Genomic DNA, 23,286 nt, shown 5'->3' with positions numbered 1-23,286 from the left:
CATGGCGATTTTCTTCAACCCTTCTAATCAGAAGACACTCCTGTTGAGGTGTTAACTTCCGTGGACGGCCTGGACCTCTCTGTGAGATGGTTGCAGGTCCATATGTGTTACATTTTTGTATCACTTTTGCTACAGTATTCTGACTGATGAGTAAAGCTTTGCTGATCTTCTTGTAGCCTTCACCTTTCTTGTGTAAAGAAATTATTTACTTTCTCAGGCCTTGTGACATTTCTGACAGCATGAAATGGGAAGGGGTTTTCTTTGTTGAGTAATGACCTTTTATAATCAACTGTCTGCTGGACACCTGTTTAATGAATAGAGTCCTCTGTAGTTGAATTCTTGTGAATTAGGAGTTTATTGTCTAAAATTTAACTTTGCGATCACGATTAGATTTTCGGACGACCGAACTTCCGTCTTTTGTTGAATGCTAGTCTCAGGTCGAAAGTGAAGAGGTTGCTCACCATATGAAAATTCTCGTACAACAAAATACAACGTCAGAAGTGACGCAATGTGTTGACTAGTTTTGTATGTATGCTTTCGTTTCTGAGCATGCGTAGTCTTCCGCTTAACTTTTTTTTGTACGAAAACCGTACTAATTAAACAAAAATCAGACGTTGAGTTCACGTACGACAAAAATTTGATAGTCTGCACATCCAGCTTTTGTCTGACGAAAAACCGGAATCGGCTGCCAAAAGCACCGCACTAACGATCCGAAAATCGGCAGATCGTTCGTCAGATGAAACTTTTCTTCCAATTTTCGTATGGTGTGTACAGGCCTTAAGACTTTCATCGGGGTGCATTCATTTTTGCAACATGGTCTAGAATGAATTTGTTAGGAAAAATACTTTTTTTTGTGTATACAAATGATCAAATTGTGGTTGCAATCAATGGCCCGCATTTGTGGGAGTATTTTGTAGTATAGTGTCCCATTCCGAATGGAATGTAAAGGTTTTCTGACAAATCTGTTGGGGTGTACTCATTTATGCTGAGCACTGTATAAGTGAATTAGATGCGTTTTTAACCTCATCCAATTCGCATAACATGTGAACCAGCAGCCTTCTCAAGGCAGCTGGTTCACACATGTACAGGGTGGCCGCTGTGTCCTGTGCGATTTTGGGTCCAGTTCAGGTGCGATTTCAGGTAAAAATTTGCACCTAAATCACACCTGAACTGGTGAACAGAACTGCACCAAACTCCTACACTGAAACCGCGGTCGGACATGTGTAAACCCAGCCTTATGCCTCGTACACATGATCGGACCTTCCGCCAACAAAACCGTGGAATTTTGTCCGAAGGGTGTTGGCTCCAACTTGTCTTGCATACACACGGTCACACAAATGTTGGCCAACAATTACGAACGTAGTGACGTACTAGACGTACTACGTGGTTTTTCAGCCCTTTAGTGCCACCCTTTGGGCTCCTTCTGCTAATTTCCTGTTAGTAGAAGTTTGGCGAGTGTTGATTCGCACTTTTCTTTTCGCGTTTTTCATTTAGCGCTTTTCAGTTTGTTTCTGAGCGACCGTTCGTTAACCAGACATGTTGCAGAATCGGAGGAGATAACGTTTTATTTATTATTGGCCTTAGAGTTATTACTTTGATATTATTTTTTTGGTTGAATAATGATTTGATTTGGTATATTTTCTATATAACAACCCAAAATTTGTGAATTTTTAGTCACTCTTGGTGATAACATTCACCAGGAACAAAAAGAGAGGGTAAATCTCCTTAATGGGGACACAAACAGCAATAAAAACCTGACAGATGTTCCCTTGACAATAAAGCCTTTTATTATTATTATTATTATTATTAAAATAACAAACATGTTATAATTGCCTACTCTGTGTAATGGTTTTGCACAGAGCAGCCCCGATCGTCTTTTTCTGGGGTCCCTCGCCGCCACTCTAGGCCCCTCCTCTTCGGCAGGTGCTCCCACAGAAAGCGGCTTTCCATGGGGGCACCTGCCTTTGCTCATTCCCGAGCCCCGCTGCTGCATCTATCAATAAAGACAGTGGAGCTCAGCCCCGCCCCCCACGTCACAACATTTGATTGCCAATGGCTCCCGCTGCTATCAAACTGCCCAAAAATGAGAGAGACAGCGGCTGCTCTCGTGCACATCACTGGATCGGGCCCAGGGAAGAAAAAGGGGTCTGGTGGGGATCTGCAGCACAGAAGGTTTTTTTTACCTTGAAGGATAACTAAAGATTTTTTTTTTTTTTTTTAAACAAACATGTCATACTTACCTCCTCTGTGCAGTTGGTTTTGCACAGAGTGGCCCCGATCCTCCTCTTCTGGGGTCCCTCAGCAGCACTCCTGGCTCCTCCTCTACTCGGGTGGCCCATTGGAGATTCTCCCTTGGGGCACTCATGCGGGCGTGCTCCCGTGTCCTGCTGCTGCGTCTATTGACACAGACAGCAGGACCTGGCCCACCCCCCGCATCATTGGATTTGATTGACAGCAGCGGGAGCTAGAGCTGCACGATTCCGGCCAAAATGAGAATCACTATTTTTTTTCTTAGAATAAAAAGATCACGATTCTTATGGCGTAAAATCTTTCACATTATACAAAAAAATTGGGCTAACTTTACTGGTTAGTTTTTTTTTAATTCAGTAAAGTGTTATTTTTTTCCCAAAAAAAATGCATTTGAACGTCTGCTGCGCAAATACAGTGTGACATAAAATAAAATAATTTCCTAGCAAAAAAAAATTATGATTTTAACTTGAAACCAACAAATGTCAGAAAAAGGTTTAGTGTTTAAGTGGTTAACCTTCCCTCATTTACAAACCAAAGTGTATTCCTTTGATCTAAAGGACAAATTGTTACAATGTTTATACTTAAGTTCCACTGCTAAAGAATGTTGTGATTCTTGGCAGACTGCCCGTTTTTTTTTTTTTTCTCCTTTTTTTGATGGCTTTTGGCTTCAGCAGAGCAGAGAGAATTCTCTGCATAGAAAGAATCAGGAAATACTTTGTCAAGATCAGAAGGGGAAAAAAAAATTGCGATAACGATTCTTAACGATTAATCGTGCAGCTCTAGCGGGAGTCCAATCTGGACCCGAGACACCGGCTGGAGCTGGTCTGATTGTCATTGTCGCTGAAAAGACTGGGTTCAGGTAAGTAAAAGGGGGGCAGCTGCATCACAGGAGGTTTTTCACCCTAATGCATAGATTGCATTAAGTAAGGATGAGCTCCGGCGTGTTCGCACACTCCACGTGCAGAGCCCGCCAGGAAGTCGGCACGGCGCTGTGCTAATCACAGGCATTGAGACATTTTCCCTTTGTGCGGCTGCAGAGATCGGGAAATGTCTCACTGCCTGTGATTAGCGCTGTGCAGTGCCAACTTCCTGGCGGGCTCGGCACGTGGAGTGTGCGAACACGCCGGAGCTCATCCTTAGCATTATGGTGAAAAACCTTAAGGGTTTACAACCCTTTTAATGTAGGTATTTCCTCTCACTTCCCGTTTGGCTATGGGACAGGAAGTGAAGGTAAATCCCCGCAATGGGACACAGATGGTGAAAAAAAAATCTGACAGGGATTATAACCCTCCCTTGCTCTATCCTAAAATAAAAATTTTTGCCTATAGTTTTACTTTAAATAAATTTGTATGTAGGATGCAGTTTTTACCTGGTGCCTCCTCCATGAAGGTAAATCTGACAGCGGGATACTTGTTAGCAGGAAGAGCTGGAGGGACGTAGGATGGGTCTCTCTTCTTTGCAGTGAAATCTGGTATTGGAGCAGGAATCTCCCGCAGTCTCTTGGCTGACACACGGACTGTGCTCCTGTCAGCGTCCTCCTGGGACCATGCTGCCTCTCCATGGCTGCCCCTACTCATTGATCCCTGGAGGAAACCCTTGTGACTGGCCACCTCAGACACATGGAGGATGTCTTGCTGTGCTGTGGAAGTATCCCTCTGTCTCTGCTCCCTGCACCCCCCAGATACAGCAGAACTGTCCGGATTCCTTGCAGCCACCATCCCAACATCCAGCAGATCCATCATTCCCTGGCTGGTGTCTTCACCACCCCCAGATGCCTCCTTCCTCAGGGAGCCTGTCCTATGGACACTGGTAGAACCAATCAACACATCACTGGCAGTAGTGCTGGCCACTGAATCCAGGCTGATATCTGATGCCTCTTCCTGCATCCTACTATGGCTGTACACCCACAGACACCCTGTCCTCCTAGAACTGATCCTACCTGTCCACTCCTGCTGCTAAGCTGCACTAACAACAACTGGCAGGAAGCAGATACAAGAGCACAGGGCTGCTATGTTTACCAAAGGTGCCTGGCTTCCCTCACAAGAGAAAACACTAATTGATAAAACATGTAAAAAAATGACTAGCTGCACGTTATGCTTCAGCCATGTTTTCGAAGACCAAGGCGCTTTTGGAATATTCAAATTGTCTCACACAAAATGGACCCTGAAGTAGACTCAGAGTGGAATTAAACATCGACCTCTGGTGGATAGAACATTGGTTGCTAGCCGCTTAGATTCAAGACGGTTAGCTGGTCCGCCTGACATTCGACTCCGTGCGGAAACAGCAATCTCATTCACCTGTCTAAAAATTCGGTTCTTTGTATTAACTTTTTTTTTTTATAAAGTGTTGTCATCCTGATACTAATAATATTTAATAACCTCAACGGTGCAAATAAACTTTAATTTTTACTGTAAAACCTGACAGGAGGGATTTGTTGCATGGGAAGACAAAGTTGAAAAAAAAATCTGCCAACATTACTACATCTTGAAACTATTATAAGACTAAAGTTATTGAAACCATTACATATTTTTCATTTTTTAAGTCAAAGTCAGTTTGTATGAGAAACCCTGGATCCGGAACTATAAAGACGGGTACCGTTTCTACCGGGTAGTTTACAGTGTAGCACACGAGTCGCCTAGAAACTCTAAGTGAATAAATAAGATGATTCGTGCTGTGTGATTCAACAGAAAGCAAAAAAAAAATGACGTAAATAGACTATAGGTAATTAATAAGCGAGAATTGTATGGTTGAATTCTTTTTTATTTCGGTTTCAGTTTACTTTCTCCCCATCTGGAGCTGACATTTCTGACGAATGTGCGGTTGTGAATGGAGTTTTCTTTACTCACGTGTTCCTGCAGCGAGGAGAGCAGAGGTCTGCACAGAGCAGGTCGGTGTGTTTTGGGGTGACCTGACCTCATCTGCTGGGGGAGGGGTGACAGCAGTGGGCGGAAGGTTAGATGGTTTTATTTAAATTTTAATATAAAATACGAGTGCAGATTAATTGTATCAAATAAAATCATCCCAATGTGTGATTTATACCCTTCATACAGAGGAGGGTCACAGGCATCAGCTGAGGAACTACAGATCACATCATCCCTCAGACCTGCATGATGGGGGATCATAGTGGATGATCTGACATTGACATAACAGCCTCATTATAATCTACAAATTGAGGGGTTGCTTGACTGATCCTAATAATGATATGCCATGTCAATCCATATTTAAATCTGCAGTATGGGGTTTTTTTTTTTTTTAGTCAGTTATTTGAAATGAAGCTAATGGTTTGTTTTGGTCACCATAACAGAATATGTTATTACCGATAGCAATTCCCGATTAAGGATGAGCTCCGGCGTGTTCGCACAGCCCACGCGCAAAGCCCGCCAGGAAGTCGCACTGCGCTGATCACAGACATTGTCCTGATGCATGGCTGCAGAGATCGGGAAATGTCTCACCGCCTGTGATTAGCGCAGCACAGCGCAGACTTCCTGGCGGGCTTTGCACGTGGGCTGTGCGAACACGCCGGAGCTCATCCTTATTCCCGATGTATAACCAAAGTGTGGATTTCATTGGTAACAACGTCCCCAGAATGTCTATAGAAGCAATATTCACAGGACAAAGAGATGACCTTGCAAGGTCATTATCATTTGTATTTGCTCCCTTCTTTCACTGCAGAGATCTCCAAACTTTCTAAACAAAGGGCCAGTTTACTGTGCTGTAGATTGGGGGGGGGGGGGGGGGCTGTAGCCAGTGGGCGTTAACCATGTCCCATCTTTGGTATTAGGGTAATTATTAGTGCCCTATCATTTGTGTCAGTGGGAGGAATTGCATACCACCATTGATGTCAGTGAGAGGAATAGTGCCCTATCAATGGTGTCAGTGGGAGGAATAGTGCCCCATCATCACTATCAGTGGGAGGAATAGTGCCCCACCATTGGTGTCAGTGGGAGGAATGGTGCCCCACCATTGGTGTCAGTGGGAGGAATAGTGCCCCACCATTGATGTCAGTGAGAGGAATAGTGCCCCACCATTGATGTCAGTGAGAGGAATAGTGCCCCACCATTGATGTCAGTGAGAGGAATAGTGCCCCACCATTGGTGTCAGTGGGAGGAATGGTGCCCCACCATTGGTGTCAGTGGGAGGAATGGTGCCCCACTATTGGTGTCAGTGGGAAGAATAATGCCCCGTCGGTGTCTGTGCAGAAATTATTGCCCTATTGTTGGTGCCAGTGGGAGGAAGAGTGCCCCAAGGGCCAGATAAAAGCGAGTGAGGGGCAGCAGTTTGGAGAGCACTGTTTTAGATATACATGTAAATATAAAGTCTGATGAAGGTAAGCTCATCATTTTTTGTTAAGACCTATTCACACCAAATTTCTTACAGTAAGAAACAAATTTTACTGCATAAATCTCTGAATAACTAACCTTTGGCAGAAATGACAGTTCCATGTATGTGTATTTAGCTATGTGCCTGGAGCGTTAGGTAATGACGGATATGTCCTGGAAATAATTATTATGTTTTTAACAGGTCATTGGCTCTAAACCTTAGCAATAATGGCTGCTCAGATTTCAGAGGCGGATCAAATTAAACAGGTAATATCATTTTGTGAAAAATTTTCAATGCAATAACTAAATAGATCTCTATAATTCAGGTGTGAATAGCTAAGTTTTAGATGACATGGCACTCTCTTATATCATTCTGGTGTTATTTTTACATAAAGGTTTGTACATTTTCCTATTTGATGACTTCTGGTTTCTTTAAAGTGTAAGTTCACCTTTAGGCTATGTTTCCACTAGTGCGTCCCCAAAGTCGCGCGATTTTGCCGCGATTTTTTACCGCGATTTTACCGCGACTTTTTACCGCGATTTGAAGCAATGCCTGTATCTATGGACCTCAAGTCGCATCAAAGTGGGACCAAAGTAGTGCAGGGACTACTTTGAAGTCGCTGCGACTTGAAGTCGCACAGATATGAACGGTACTCATTGGAAATCATGGGAAACAATTTGTCATGCGACTTTTCAGTCCCAAGTCGCATGAAAAGTCGCACTAGTGGAAACAGAGCCTAACAGAAAATCTGTAAGGTGAACTTACACTGGACCCCCTCCCCCCTGTCCCACTGTACCTGAGTCCCGCTGTACCTGAATCCCGCAATAACCCGCGGTGAGACACCGGGTTGCCGCTTTATCGGTCCGGAGATTTAAAATCCCCGTGGCTTTTCTCTGACAGGATGGGCTAGGCGGGTTATGATTGGGCAACCAATTAGAATGCCTCCTCTACGTACTTGTAGTCTACGTAAACTGTTAGAGAAAAGATATACTATTAAAGGGTGAATATGATAAATATTATCAGACTCAGAGATCAAATGTCTTCCTTCAAAAAAAAAATTTCATTTTAAGAACGTTCGTTCGATTTTCTAATCATTAGTGGGGTCAAGTCGACGTTCATTTTCAACCACAGTGACGGGAAAATTTGGAAATAGAAAACTTCTCGGTCAAAGGAATTTTCAGTGTATGTGGTTTTCGTTCAGAAATTACATTCATTTTAAAAACAGAATGTTAAAAACAAGTGAAATTTTCAAACAACATTCTTTCATTCAGCGAATGTACAAAGATTTTTCTTCTGAATATTCTTGTCTGAAAATTGATCCGTGTGGCCAGAATAAGGTTCGGTACACACCTAGGCAGTTTGCTTTTGATCTGTTTTTGCTGTGCGTTTTGATTTTTGCGCACGTGATTTTGCGGCGATTTGCGTTTTTGCTTTTTTTTTTTTTGGCCAATTTGTTGTTGGGCAGATTAAAAAACACAAATTGCTGCAAAAACGCATTAAATGCTTTTCTGCAGCTTCTCCATTGAAGTGTATTGAACCAAAAAAGCACAGTTTTTGCGTTAAAAAAAAAAGTCCCTGATCCTTTTCAAATACGCAGCGGCTGAAAAAAGCAAAGATGTGAACGTGTCCAATGGGAAACCATGTTAATGAACTGCAGTGCGCTTCTGCAAAAAAGCACCAAAAAACACATAGATGTGTTAACCAGGTCTAAGATGTTTAGTAACATAATGGGGTTAAAAAAACTAAAATTAGCCCTTTATAGTACAAAAAAGAAAGGAGATAATCACTACTGTAAGGGGTTCATTTTTTACTGTAGAACTGTGAAAGTAACATCTAGAGTAGCAATTATTTGCTCTTTTTGCACTATAAATGGCTCGTTTTAGTTTTTTTTTAACCCCATTATGTTACTGGCCGATTAATCGATTATGAAAATAGTAATCGATTAATTTTCATAATCGATTATTTGTCGATTTAATCGATTAGTTGTTTCAGCCCTAGTACTGTACTTATTTTTTCTGTGCTTTACTGTACATTCACCTCAGTCCCTGTCCTCTAGGAGCTTAGTCTAAGGTCTCTATTTCCCATGCAAGCATACTCATACTAAAGCCAATTTAGAAAGGAGCCAATTAACCTACCAACGTGGTATCAAAGTGTGGGAGGAAGCCCCCATGTAAGCAGTGGGAGAACATGCAAACTCCATCCAGATATGGTCCTGGATGGGATTGGAACTGGGAACCCCAGTGTTGCAAGAGAGACATTCTAACAACTAAGGCCCCTTTCACACAGCATAGATCTGTTTTTCTCAGCAGGGGATCTGTCTGCTGATCCCCTGCTGAGCTGCATGGAACAGGCAGATGACAAGTCCGTGTCCGGTCCGCTTATGCAGAGTTGACACAGACACCCGCTCTGCTCTGAGCAGTTGGATGTAAACGGGCTGCCTGTCTGTTTACACATGACTGCCCTCCGATCCACCCAGACAGAGGGGAACTGATCCCCTTCCGTTTGCATTTGCCGGATCTAATCGGATTGGAGGTAGGTGGGTGTAAACTGACACAAGTCTGTTTACATCCGCCCCTCCATAGAGGAGAATGAAGGGGCACATTGGGTCTGCCTGAAAAACGGACAGAGGGAGGCGTTCGGAATGCTCCTGTGAAAGTCCCTGTGCTGCTCTAATTTTTCAGCACGTCAGCTATACCAAATATCAGGGCCTTTTATTTCCATTAAAAAGTTGCTCAACCATCTGTTGGTTTCAAAAGAACAGCAGCAGCAGCTCCGCATTAGTAACATGTCTTACTAATCTCTGTTCTTGGTGATTTCCCGCTTGTATGGAGCTGACAGTAGCAGTAGATTAAAGAGATGGCTAAAGTGGCAGTCGTTCTTTAGAAGTGGTATTGCATAATCGCTAGTATTGGCTAAATGTGCATGTTTATACACCAAGCACATGTTATCAATACTGGCCTTTATCTTTGAGAAACAGCTTTGATTGGCCTGTGAAAATCCAATCAGGCCAGTAGGTTCTTTCCCCAGGTTGCTGTGACTTCAGGGGTTGCAGATCACCCCAAGACATACAACTCTATTCTGATCTGACCATAATCGGCAGTGATCATATACCTACGGGCACCCAAGGTTGCTTTCAAAGCTCATAATTATGCAAAGTCCAATTGTTCATTCCACTGTACCATTAATAATTTTACCTCCTCCTCAACCCTATTGGCTTACTTCTCCTCTCGATAGAATAAAATGGTAGTTCAGCGTAGCCTCCCTGGCGGTATGATGTCAGATTTTTTCATCTCAAAGCGGTACATTGTTTCACGTAGAAATTTGGCGTTTTATATTTTAGGCCTGTAATTCTTAGTAATAACACTTAAATCTGTCCAAACAAGAGTCTAGTAAACATCCCCGGTAGGATAAAGTTTGAAACACAAAATTATAATATAATAAATAATTATAAAAAATAATAATAAAATGAATTTCCCCACTTCGCTAAATTCTGCAAGTGTTCTAATTTACTATCTCTGTTTTCTAGCTGGTCTAAAGCCGCTTTTGACGTAAAGGGACACTTTTTGGTTGCTATGGACAATCTCAAGTTTCCAGGCAGAAAGAACAGTATACATACTATAAAAGTGTAGGCCGGGCATTGGACAAAGCACTAGGGGGAGAAAAGGGATGTGAAATGATTTGATACAGTAATGTAATCTGTATGATTACAGTGTACTGTATGTGTTATGTTTTTTGTACTTTTTAAATTTGCTGCCGGGCACTGCCTCCATGTGTCGCAATGCTTGCAGGGAACGTAGCCCGGAACACAGCATCAGGCGGATGATCCGGTGGGGGAGACATCGCAGGATCCTGGTGACAAGGTGAGCACGCTGGACCAGGATTCTGCAATGCAATCCCGATTGTAGCTCGGGGTTACCGCTAATGGTACTGAAATTTAACCCCGAGCCACACTCGGGAATACCGCCAGGAAGGTTAAAGGAAATGTATAGTTTGGACGAAGGATTAAACAAATTAATATTATAAGAAAATAATTTTGTTGTTGCAGTTGGTCCCCTTTTTTTTTTTTTTTTTTTTTTTTGCATGTTCTGTTTCTTCTCAATCAACAAGTCGTTTGCAGTGCAGCCCAGTGATGACCACCATGCCAGTTTTTGCCAAGACATCTGCCTGTTTGTGGTCATGCATAGCCTGCACAGCTAGGGTCCCTTAAGGTTAAGATAAATACAGAAATAATATGGGGTTGAGGGGAGACAGTCAAAACCCTGTATGTGTTCTCATACAGTGAGGACGGAAAGTATTCAGACCCCCTTAAATTTTTCACTCTTTGTTATATTGCAGCCATTTGCTAAAACCATTTAAGTTCATTTTTTTTCCTCATTAATGTACACACCGCACCCCATATTGACAGAAAAACACAAAATTGTTGACATTTTTACAGATTTATTAAAAAAGAAAAACTGAAATATCACATGGTCCTAAGTATTCAGACCCTTTGCTGTGACACTCATATATTTAACTCAGGTGCTGTCCATTTCTTCTTCATACTTGAGATGGTTCTACACCTTCATTTGAGTCCAGCTGTGTTTTGATTATACTGATTGGACTTGATTAGGAAAGCCACACACACCTGTCTATATAAGACCTTACAGCTCACAGTGCATGTCAGAGCAAATGAGGATCATGAGGTCAAAGGAACTGCCTGAAGAGCTCAGAGACAGAATTGTGGCAAGGCACAGATCTGGCCAAGGTTACAAAAAAATTTCTGCTGCACTTAAGGTTCCTAAGAGCACAGTGGCCTCCATAATCCTTAAATGGAAGACGTTTGGGACGACCAGAACGCTTCCTAGAGCTGGCTGTCCGGCCAAACTGAGCTATCAGGGGAGAAGAGCCTTGGTGAGAGAGGTAAAGAAGAACTCAAAGATCACTGTAGCTGAGCTCCAGAGATGCAGTCATGGCTGGGCCATTCAAGAACAGTCACGGAGTTGTTGTGAAGCCATTCCTTCGTTATTTTAGCTGTGTGCTTAGGGTCATTGTCTTGTTGGAAGGTAAACCTTCGGCCCAGTCTGAGGTTCTGAGCACTCTGAGAAGGTTTTTGTCCAGGATATCCCTGTACTTGGCCGCATTTATCTTTCCCTCTATTGCAACCAGTCGTCCTGTCCCTGCAGCTGACAAACACCCCCACAGCATGATGCTGCCACCACCATGCTTCACTGTATTGGACAGGTGATGAGCAGTGCCTGGTTTTCTCTACAAATACCGCTTAGAATTAAGGCCAAAAAGTTCTATCTTGGTCTCATCAGACCAGAGAATCTTATTTCTTACCATCTTGGAGTCCTTCAGGTGTTTTTTTTAGCAAACTCCATGCGGGCTTTCATGGGTCTTGCACTGAGGAGAGGCTTCCGTCGGGCCACTCTGCCATAAAGCCCCGACTGGTGGAGGGCTGCAGTGATGGTTGACTTTCTACAACTTTCTCACATCTCCCGACTACATCTCTGGAGCTCAGCCACAGTGATCTTTGGGTTCTTCTTTACCTCTCTCACCAAGGCTCTTCTCCCCCGATAGCTCAGTTTGACCAGACGGCCAGCTCTAGGAAGGGTTCTGGTCGTCCCAAACGTCTTCCATTTAAGGATTATGGAGGCCACTGTGCTCTTAGGAACCTTAAGTGCAGCAGAAATGTTTTTGTAACCTTGGCCAGATCTGTGCCTTGCCACAATTCTGTCTCTGAGCTCTTCAGGCAGTTCCTTTTGACCTCATGATTCTCATTTGCTCTGTCATGCACTGTGAGCTGTAGGGTCTTATATAGACAGGTGTGTGGCTTTCCTAATCAAGTCCAATCAGTATAATCAAACACAGCTGGACTCAAATGAAGGTGTAGAACCATCTCAAGGATCAGAAGAAATGGACAGCACCTGAGTTAAATATATGAATGTCACAGCAAAGGGTCTGAATACTTAGGACCATGTGATATTTCAGTTTTTCTTTTTTAATCTGCAAAAATGTCAACAATTCTGTGTTTTTCTGTCAATATGGGGTGCTGTGTGTACATTAATGAGGAAAAAATAAACTTAAATGATTTTAGCAAATGGCTGCAATATAACAAAGAATGAAAAATTTAAGGGGGTCTGAATACTTTTCTGTCCCCACTGTATATTATTTACAAGGCCAATGACGTTACTTCCAAAACACATGCAAGCAGCGCATAGTTTTAAGGTTAGTCCCCCCTTTAAAATATATTTGCTATCCCTAATTTTTCAGGAGTCCATCTAAGTATTTGTGTTCAGTGAAGCGCACTGTGAAAACTGTTATAAATTAATAGAAGTAATATTTTTGTTTATCCGCAGTTCAAAGAGTTTCTTGGGACGTATAATAAATTAACAGAGAACTGCTTCTTGGATTGCGTTAAGGATTTTACAACCCGAGAAGTGAAAGCTGAAGAGGTATGTGTGCATTTTGTATCCACCATTGAGGGATGTTGGAGATTCATGCCACTGGAAAACCTGAATGTTTTAGTGGAATTTTGCTTCAAATGACAATTTTACTTTTCGTGAAGTTGTCCTTAAGTGTATCTATAGCCAGTTCTTGCCTTCTAGTTTGGGATGGAGTGAGGGAAATTAGGTGCCCTGTAAAGTTTTCCTGCTATTGGAAACACCATTAGAGGTATTTACCCTCACTTCCTTTCCTGGTGACAACTTTAATAGACAGAAGAGTGGGGAAAAATCTGCAGCAGGAAAGCAGACCACAGAGGAGGGGGAGAGATGTGAGGCTTCCTGCACCTGCATCGCTGGACCGTGGGACAGGTGAGTGTCTGATTATTAAAAGTCAGCAGCTACACTTTTTGTAGCTGCTGACTTTTAAATGGGTGGAACTCCACTTTAAGTGGTTGTAAAGTCAGAAGGTTTTTTTTAACTTAATGCATTCTATGCATTAACCACTTAAGGACCAGGCCTATTTTTCAAACTAGTTTACAAGTTAAAATCCATTTTTTTTTTTTTACTAGAAAATTACTTAGAATCCCCAACATTATATATATTTTTTTCAGACACCCTAGAGAATAAAATGGCAGTCGTGGCAATACTTTGTCGCACCGTATTTGCACAGCGGTCTTGCAAGCACAATTTTTTAGATGAATAAAAAAAAAAGAAAACAGTAAAGTTAGCCCAATTTTTTTTTTTATATTGTGAAAGATAACGTTACGCCGAGTAAATTGATACCCAAAGTACCATGCTTCAAAATTATGCCCGCTCGTGGAATGGCGACAAACTTTGACACTTAAAAATCTCCATAGGCGAAGTTTAAAAATGTCTACAGGTTACCACTTTTGAGTTACAGAGGAGGTCTTGTGGTTAGTGGTTTGAACATCGTTTACATATGCGTGCGCGACTTACGTATGCGTTCATTTCTGTGCGTGAGCACAGACTGATAGGACACTTTACTTTATTTATTTTTTATTATTATTTTATTTTTACACTGTCCCTTTAAAAAAAAATTTTGTAACACTTTTATTCCTATTACACGGAATGTAAACATCCCTTGTAATATAAAAAAAGCATGACAGGACCTCTTTAATGTGAGACCTGGGTCAAAAAGACCTCAGATCTCACATTTGCACTTAAATGCAATTAAAAAAAAAAATGTCCCTTTAAGGTTGTTGGGCAGAAGTGACGTTTGATGACGCTTCCGTCATCAACAGCATTGAGTCGAGTGGAGGCCATCATTCCCTCACTTGACTTAGTACCAATCAGGGCAAAGGATAGGATCGTCTCTGCCGCTACCAACAGCTCCACTAAGCAGCAGAGATGACCGGAACAGGATGGGAGGGGGGTGGGCACCTCTCCCGCCGGCGATAAAAGTGATCTTGCGGCGAATTCCCTGCGCAGACCACTTTTACCCTAAAGCGGACCGCCTGCCGTTTAAGAAAATACCAGGGTTATGGCGCCTATCTGCTGCCATAACCCCGGTATTTAATGTCAAAATACCGCGTATAATGACTCATCTCTATCCAGCGAAGTTGCAGGAGTGTCTCAGCTGCCCAAGACTCTCCCTCTTCATTGACTGAGAAGGCAGCGCAGCGCCATTGGCTCCTGCTGCTGTCAATCAAATTCAGTGAGCCAATGAGGAGGAGGAGGGGGGGCGGGCCGCGGCTCATGTCTGAATGGAAACAGGGAGCTTTGGCTCGGGTGCCCTCATAGCAAGCTGCTTGCTGTGGGGGCACTCAACAGGAAGGAGGGGCCAGGAGCGCCGGCGAGGGACCCGAGAAGAGGAGGATCTGGGCTGATCTGTGCAACACCACTACACAGAGCAGGTAAGTATAACATGTTTGTTATTTTTAACAAAAAAAAAAAAACATGACTTTACAATAACTTTAAAGTGTTCCTAAACCCTCAACTGTAAAATCAGTCTGTATATGCAGCATAGCATACTTGTAATACTCACTGTGGAACCTAAGGGCTTAATCCTCTGCATTGTGTAAAAGACAGTTTGATCCTGTATGCACAGATCCTCCTCTTCTTGCATTGTCCCCATAACATGTCCGCATAAGACAGAGTTACTGGAGTCAGGCTGCACATGCTCAGTTTGGTCTGTATTGCTAGAGAGGAGGTTTTTTTTTTTTTTCTTGGGAGAGTGCATGTGATCAGTACAAGGCCAATCAGCACTGTCCAGACAAAGGGTCAGGGGTCCTGCAGCCTTATAGGATAGTCAAAGGAGAATGAAAACTCCTCCAAGCTTTAACCAGACACTTATAGAAGTCTCAAGACTGCTATATACTGCTGATGAGAAAAGGTATTTAACTGTTTATAAGATAATTGCATTTCCATGTTCTTTGTACTGTGGGAGACCAGATATAGTGAATGCAGGGTCCTGGGTTTAGTAACACTTTAACAACTTCCAGCCCAAGGACGTCATATGACATCTTTGACTTTGAGTGGGGATAACTGAATGATGCCTGCATCTGCAGGCATCATTCAGATATCCTGTTTTACAGCCGGCGATTCTGTGTATTGTAAGAACAATCATAGCGGCAGTTCTCCCGCCGCCCTCCGGTGCTTCTCCCGGCCCGCCCTTTTAATCAGCGAGCCGGGGAAGGAATCTGCCACCGCCGGACGTTATTCATAGAGATTTTCGATGACCAGATGGTCTCCAGTCGTCTCTATGACTGTCGGAGGCCCAGGCGCGATGTTATGATGTCACGTCCGGCCGGCGGAAGTAAACAATGCCGAGGACTCGGCTGGAAAGAGAGATATTTAAAGCGCCCCCGTCCCCGCGTGCTTGTGTACCGAAGCAAACACATACGTAGGTCGCGCCCGCATATGTAAACGGTGTTCAAATCACACATGTGAGGTATCGCCACATGCGTTAGAGCGAGCACAATTCTAGCACTAGACCTTTTCTGTAACTCTAAACTGGTGACCTGTAAAAAAATATAAGCGTCGCCTATGAAGATTTTTTAGTACCAAGGTTTGGCGCCATTCCACAAGTGTGCGCAATATTAAAGTGTGACATGTTTGGTATCTATTAACTCGGCGTTTCATTATCTTTCGCATTAAAGAAAAAAATTGGGCTAACGTTACTGTGTTGTTCTCTTTTTAATTAATTCATTTCCCCCCCCAAAAAAAGCGTTTGAAAAATTGTTGCGCAAATACCGTGTGACATAAAAAGTTGCAACGACCACCATTTTATTCCCTAGGGTTTTTGCTAAAAAAAACATATATAATGTTTGGGGGTTTTGAGTAATTTTCTAGCAAAAAATACTAATTTAAACTTGTAAACAAAAGGTTCCACGAAAGGCCCGGTATGGAAGTGGTTAATGACAGTGGTATTATAGCTTTTGAGTCTCCACAGGTTCCTTATGGCATATAATAGCATACATACATACATACATATATATATATATATATATATATATATATATATATATATAACATATACAGTGGGGCAAAAAAGTATTTAGTCAGCCACCAATTGTGTAAGTAAGATGAGAGAGGCCTGTAATTATCATCATAGGTATACCTCAACTATGAGAGACAAAATGTGGAAACAAATCCAGACAATTACATTGTCTGATTTTTGAAAGAATTTATTTGCAAATTATGGTGGAAAATAAGTATTTGGTCAATATCAAAAGTTCATCTCAATACTTTGTTATATATCCTTTGTTTGCAATGACAGAGGTCAAACGTTTTCTGTAAGTCTTCACAAGGTTGTCACACACTGTTGCTGGTATGTTGGTCCATTCCTCCATGCAGATCTCCTCTAGAGCAGTGATGTTTTGGGCTGTCGCTGGGCAACACAGACTTTCAACTCCCTCCAAAGGTTTTCTATGGGGTTGAGATCTGGAGACTGGCTAGGCCACTCCAGGACTTTGAAATGCTTCTTACGAAGCCACTCCTTCGTTGCCCGGGTGGTGTGTTTGAGATCATTGTCATGCTGAAAGACCCAGCCACAGTTCATCTTCAATGCCCCTTGCTGATGGGAGGAGGTTTGAACTCAAAATCTCATGATACATGGCCCCATTCATTCTTTCATGTACACGGATCAGTCATCCATCCTGTTCCCTTTGCAGAAAAACAGCCCCAAAGCATGATGTTGTACGTCTTCCATTTTCTAATTATTGCTCCCACAGTTGATTTCTTCACACCAAGCTGCTTGCCCATTGCAGATTCAGTCTTCCCAGCCTGGTGCAGGTCTACAATTTTGTTTCTGGTGTCCTTCGACAGCTCTTTGGTCTTCACCATAGTGGAGTTTGGAATGCGACTGTTTGAGGTTGTGGACAGGTGTCTTTTATACTGATAACAAGTTCAAACAGGTGCCATTAATACAGGTAATGAGTGGAGGACAGAGGAGCCTCTTAAAGAAGAAGATACAGGTCTGTGAGAGCCAGAAATCTTGCTTGTTTGTAGGTGACCAAATACTTATTTTCCACCATAGTTTGCAAATAAATTCTTTCAAAAATCAGACAAAGTGATTGTCTGGATTTGTTTCCACATTTTGTCTCTCATAGTTGAGGTATACCTATGATGACAATTACAGGCCTCTCTCATCTTTTAAGTGGGAGAACTTGCACAATTGGTCGCTGACTAAATACTTTTTTGCCCCACTGTGTATATATATATATATATATATATATATATATGTGTGTATATGTGTGTGTGTGTATGTATGTATATGTATGTGTATATATATATATATATATATATATATATATATATATATATATATATATTAAAATATACTAATGGATTATCTCTTGTATCATGTCCCCAGCCTCTAACCATCTCTTGTCATGTCTGCAATCTCTTCCTTAAACACACTGCTAATAGTACTAGCAAAATTTCCATTCGGTGCACCTCTAGCAGACATGATACAGGAGACGGTCAGAGACTGCAGACATGATACAAGAGATCAATGCAGCCTACCAGTCAGGTGCATCAGCCTGCCTGGGCCCATCAGATGCAGCAACCTGCCTGTGCCTGTCATGCAGCCTCACCAGTGCCTGTGCCCATCAGATGCAGCAGCCTGCCTGTGCCTCTCATGCAGCCTCACCAGTGCCTGTGCCCATCAGATGCAGCAGCCTGCCTGTGCCCGTCATGCAGCCTCACCAGTGCCTGTGCCCATCAGATGCAGCAGCCTGCCTGTGCCCGTCATGCAGCCTCACCAGTGCCTGTGTCCATCAGATGCAGCAGCCTGCCTGTGCCCGTCATGCAGCCTCACCAGTACCTGTGCCCATCAGATGCAGCAGCCTGCCTGTGCCCGTCATGCAGCCTCACCAGTGCCTGTGTCCATCAGATGCAGCAGTCTGCCTGTGTCTGGATCAGAGCGGCGATCTCCATGTGTCACAGAGCTGGATTTGAATTGCCCAGGCCGCAGTAACAATGTCCCGCCTCCTGTGATCACGTCACACTTTTTCAATGTCCCGCCATTGGATCAGTGTGCTGTCTATCACAGGAGGCGGGACATTGTTACTACGGCGCAGGCAATTCAGCTCCCTGACACAGGGAGATTGCCGCTCTATAATGAGAAGAGGAGGACAGAAGAGCACAGGACCCTGACCAGGATTACACTCCGCATTGGGCAGCACCCCACAGTGCGGCCACTGCTACTGCGCATGCATGATTATCGGCGCAATTATCTGCATTTTTTTTTTTTTCTTCGGGCAACATGCCGAAAACACCATTTTCGGCAGTTTTTTTTTCAGCTGCCACAATTTCGGTGCATCACTAGTATACAGTATTGGTTTCTTCAAAACATACATTTTCAATAAAGTTTGCAAGAGTCATGTACTGTATATTGTTCAGTTGGAGGAAATTTTTTCTTCTCAACAAACTCTTATGAAATATTTAATTCTCATTTTATTTTCAGGTTACCTGCTCTGAGCACTGTCTTCAGAAGTATTTGAAAATGACACAGAGGATATCCATGAGATTTCAGGAGTACCATATACAACAGAACGAGGCTCTGGCAGCTAAAGCAGGACTTATTGGCCAACCTCGATAACAGTGGAAAAAATCTGCTGATCAGAGTTCTGCCGTCCCAGCAAAGAGTGCTATGTGGTGCTCAAAAAAGCTGCATTTGAGAGCTACGAATGCGCCAGTCTTCTACCAGCCGCGCGGAAAATCACAATGCAGATGAAGACCGAAAACAGCAGAGACTTTTTCACTTTTTGTCTTTTTCACTAAGAGATTATATTATGTGAACTGCAGTCCCAAATATGATATTACTAGTTCTTTTCTAATAAATATTATTTCATGTGACAGAGATAGAAATTAATGTGTATCTATGGGCAAAATAAAAAAAAATATTCAGTATATCTCTTCACTACATGCATATTCATCCTTGATTTGTCTCTTTAACCACTTCAATACCAGGCACTTAGACACCTTCCCGCCCAGCCCAATTTTCACCTTTCAGCGCTGTTGCACTTTGAATGACAATTGCGCAATCATGCAACACTGCACCCAAACAAATTTTTTAATCATTTTGTTCCCACAAATAGAGCTTTCTTTTGGTGGTATTTGATCACCTCTGCGGTTTTTATTTTTTGCGCAACAAATAAAAAAAGACCGAAAATTTCGAAAAAAAAACAAGTTTTTCTTTGTTTCTGTTAAATTTTTTTGTAAATAAGTACGCTTTCTACTTCAATAATGGGCACTGATATGGCGGCACTGATGGGCACTGACAAGTGGCACTGATGGGCAATGACAGGTGGCACAGATGGGCAATGACAGGTGGCACTGATAGAGCATTGCTGGGCAGATCTGGGCATTGCTGGGCAGATCATGGACATAATGCCAATCAGTGCCCATTTGTGGGCACTGATTGGCACAGATTGGGCACATGTGGATGGCCATGGGGTACATACCTGGCCATCCACGTTTCCCCTTCCCTGGTGGTCCTAGTGCCATCCCTGGTAGTCCAGTGGGGTGATCTGAGGGGGGCTGCGCTGATAAACAATCAGCGCAGACCCCCCCCTGCCAGGAGAGCCGCCGATCGGCTCTCCTCTACTTGCGTCTGTCAGACGCGAGTGAGGAAGAGCCGATCAACGGCTCTTCCTATTGACAGCGTGATCAGCCGTGATTGGACACGGCTGATCCCGTGGTAAAGAGCCTCCGCCGGAGGCTTTTTACCAAGATCAGTGTAGCGGTGTGCCAGACTGACACACCGCTCCACCGATCGCCGCGATGCGCGCCCCCGGGGGCGCGCTGCGGCATGTTATCCTGCTGGACGTCATATGACGTCCAGTCAGAATAACAGAACCACTTCCCGGACGTCAATCTGCTATAGGGCGGGCGGGAAGTGGTTAAGGACACCGCAAGTACAGAAAATTAAAGTGTTACTAAACCCAGGTCCCTGCATTCACTGGTGTCCCACGGTACACAGAACATGGAAATGCAATTATTTTTAGTAAATATAAACTGCTAAATACCTTTTCTCATCAGCAGTTAGAGCAGTCTTTTGACTTCTAACAGTGTCTGGTTAAAGCTTGTAGGAGTTTTCATTCTCCTCTCGCTGTCCTATGAGGCTGCAGGACCCCTGACCCTCTGTCTGGACAGTGCTGATCACATGCACCCTCCCAAAAAAAAAAACTCACTAGCAATACACACCAAACTGAGTACGTGCAGAGAGCCCCCAAGGCTTTGTTCTAGACCTGATCAAACAGCCTTTTTACACAATGCGCAGGATTAACCTCTTAGGTTCCTCAGTAAGTATAACACTGATGCTTTACTTCATTTACAGACTGATTTTACTATTGTGGGTTTAGTAACACTTTAAAGAGGAACTGCAGTCTGCTCACATAATTTATAATAAACACATCTTTGCCATTCTGAAGCTTCCCTCCAACCACTTTGCATATTATTTTATATATATACTGTGATTCTGTACTTGCCAAATATGCTGCAGAAATCTCCCCCCACTGAGTCTGGCTGCATCCATTTTAAGTATGGCAGCTGAAGCTGCTGCGTGGATTTACACAGACACACAGAGGCACACACTCCAGCTCTCATTGGCCCTCTTATGACATATCCCCCTCTTCCCTTCCTGGCAAACTCTCACAAAAGTGATAGAGAGAGCTGTGCATGATGTCATAAGCCTAGGCTTTTTACCAAACAAGTAAGAGGAAGTGGGCTGTATAAGGTATTTACTAGCAGAAAAAAAAAATGTTTTACTATCCAAAGTTAGAGCAACAAGGGCAGAAGATTTAATAGATAGAAAGATGAAAAAATGACTGATGTTCCACTTTAAAGGCATAGTCCACCTTTTGCACTTGCATGTTTTATGCTACAACTACATTAAAGTGGTTGTGAAATCTCAGATATGAAATATGAGCAAAGCGTATCCTTCTATGGTGTGTACTTGTCTCAGTTAACCACTTCAGCCATGGAAGGTTTTACCCTCTTCCTGACCAGAGCACTTTTTACAATTTGGCACTGCGTCGCTTCAACTGGTAATTGCGCAGTCATGCAATGCTGTACCCAAACTCAATTTAAGAAATGACCACCAACCACACCTTGTAATAATCGTAGCCACTGGGGAAGCTGACAACTTAGTTCAGGGACTGTTGCTTACTGTTCAAGATGGCTGCCGTCATTTTTCTGTGGTAGTGGCTGCCATATGGGTAAGACTGACAACTCACTCTAAGATTGTTACTGACTACTGAAGATGCCGTCCTCTCTTGGTAACCACAGATGAAACTGACAGCTTTGTTGACAGTTAAACATGGCTGCCATCCTCTCTCTGAAGTAATGGTGGCCACAGGTGAAAACTGACAGTTTCTCTGAGATGTTGCTGCTGACTATTAAAGATTGCTGCTGTTCTCTCTCTCTCTCTCTGAGGACTCTCTCTATCAGGACAGGAAAATCTACCAGGTTTGGTGTTCAGATCCCTGCATCCTTCCTCTTCTTCGAGCCGACACAAATTCCAACTTACTTCTAGCTATAGACACGTGCAGTTCTTTTTATTCCACAATGTTCTTTATTCGGAGATTCGGACATATCTGAAGTTTCGAATTACAATAGTAACAAATTTAAATGAATCTGAAATAATGAAGCAAAATTTTATCTAAAATTCTAATTAAAAACAAAATCTAATTTGAATATAGAATAGAAAATAAAGGAATAGAAAAGAAAAAAAAATAGAAAATAAAAGAATAGAATATCGCCACCTTCCAAATTTGGAAACTCAAAGAATAAAATAGAAAAGAATAAAGTAAAACAGAAAATATAATAGAGAATAAAATAATAGAATAGAAAAAATATAACTGTCTTCTGAAATTCAAATTTCAAATACAATAGAATAGAATAGAAAAAAACAATAGAATAAAATAACATAGAATATAACCATCTTCTGAAATTTGAATAGAATAGAGGATAAAAGAATAAAAAATAATAGAATAGAAAAAAAACAGTAGAATACAATAGAACTGTTTTACGAAATTCAAGTTTCGAATAGAATAAATTTGAATTAGAATAGAACAGCCCTTCCTTCTCTGAGCTGGCCGCTCAGCTGTCGGCTGGTTTCCAGCTCCTATCTCTCCACAGTGACTCACCTGTTGATGATATCCTGCTCGTCAGTCCTGCTTACTTAACCACTTAAGGACCGAGCCTCTTTCTGAGATTTGTTGCTTACAAGTTAAAAACTGTTTTTTTTTTTTTTTTTTACTAGAAAATTACTCAGAACCCCCAAACATTATTCATTTTTTTTATAACACGCTAGAGAATAAAATGGCGGTCGTTGCAATACTTATTGTCACACCGTATTTGCACAGCGGTCTTACAAGAGCACTTTTTTTGGAAAAAAATACACTTTTTTTAATTAAAAAATAAGACGGTAACGTTAGCCCATTTTTTTTTTTATATTGTGGAAGATAATGTTATGCTGAGTAAATTGATACCCGACATGTCACGCTTCAAAATTGCACCCGCTCGTGGAATGGCGACAAACATTTACTCTTAAAAATCTCCATAGGCGACGTTGAAAAAATTCTACAGGTTGCATGTTTTGAGTTACAGAGGAGTTCTAGCTAACTACTGCCATAATAATGATATCCCTCTTCAAAGTTAGGATGTATATCTGCGTGCGGCGGTCCGGAAGTGGTTAAGCCGTCCAGTCGATCTCTGCCGTCGCCTTGGTCACATCTCTAGAGATGCTCTCCTGTGTTCCTGTTAAAGACTTGCTTGGCTGACATTCCTTCTGGCTCCAGATCCTGCTTACACTACGCTGTTC

The 23,286-nt window shown here is 42.5% G+C and overlaps 2 protein-coding genes across 5 annotated transcripts in view; one reads left to right on the top strand and one right to left on the bottom strand.

The window, feature by feature from the left end:
* The window catches only part of KIAA0586 (KIAA0586 ortholog), a 243,281-nt gene extending 238,990 nt beyond the window's left edge, over positions 1 to 4,291 (bottom strand). For all 3 annotated transcript variants that reach the window (XM_073610065.1, XM_073610067.1, XM_073610066.1), the window contains exon 1: positions 3,620 to 4,291. In XM_073610065.1, the coding sequence (XP_073466166.1) occupies positions 3,620 to 4,136 (517 nt within the window). In that variant the 5' untranslated portion in view covers positions 4,137 to 4,291. The remainder of the gene's footprint in view (positions 1 to 3,619) is intronic.
* A 706-nt stretch (positions 4,292 to 4,997) lies between these two features.
* Positions 4,998 to 19,387, top strand: TIMM9 (translocase of inner mitochondrial membrane 9). Of its 2 annotated transcripts, none has more exons than XM_073610015.1 (4): positions 4,998 to 5,137; positions 6,772 to 6,836; positions 12,909 to 13,004; positions 18,925 to 19,387. In XM_073610015.1, exons 2-4 carry the CDS (start codon positions 6,798 to 6,800, stop codon positions 19,057 to 19,059), a joined length of 270 nt encoding a protein of 89 aa, XP_073466116.1. In that variant the 5' UTR covers positions 4,998 to 5,137; positions 6,772 to 6,797; the 3' UTR covers positions 19,060 to 19,387. The 2 variants fall into 2 exon arrangements, with proteins under 2 accessions (XP_073466116.1, XP_073466117.1); XM_073610016.1 differs by having other exon boundaries at positions 5,064 to 5,202.
* Positions 19,388 to 23,286: the final 3,899 nt, after the last annotated feature.

The sequence above is a fragment of the Aquarana catesbeiana genome, linkage group LG13, assembly GCF_042186555.1.
Source record: "Aquarana catesbeiana isolate 2022-GZ linkage group LG13, ASM4218655v1, whole genome shotgun sequence".
In the NCBI taxonomy this organism is placed as follows: Eukaryota; Metazoa; Chordata; class Amphibia; order Anura; family Ranidae; genus Aquarana; species Aquarana catesbeiana.
The sequence above is the reverse complement of the archived record's forward strand: the minus strand, read 5'-3'. Positions and strand labels throughout refer to the sequence as shown.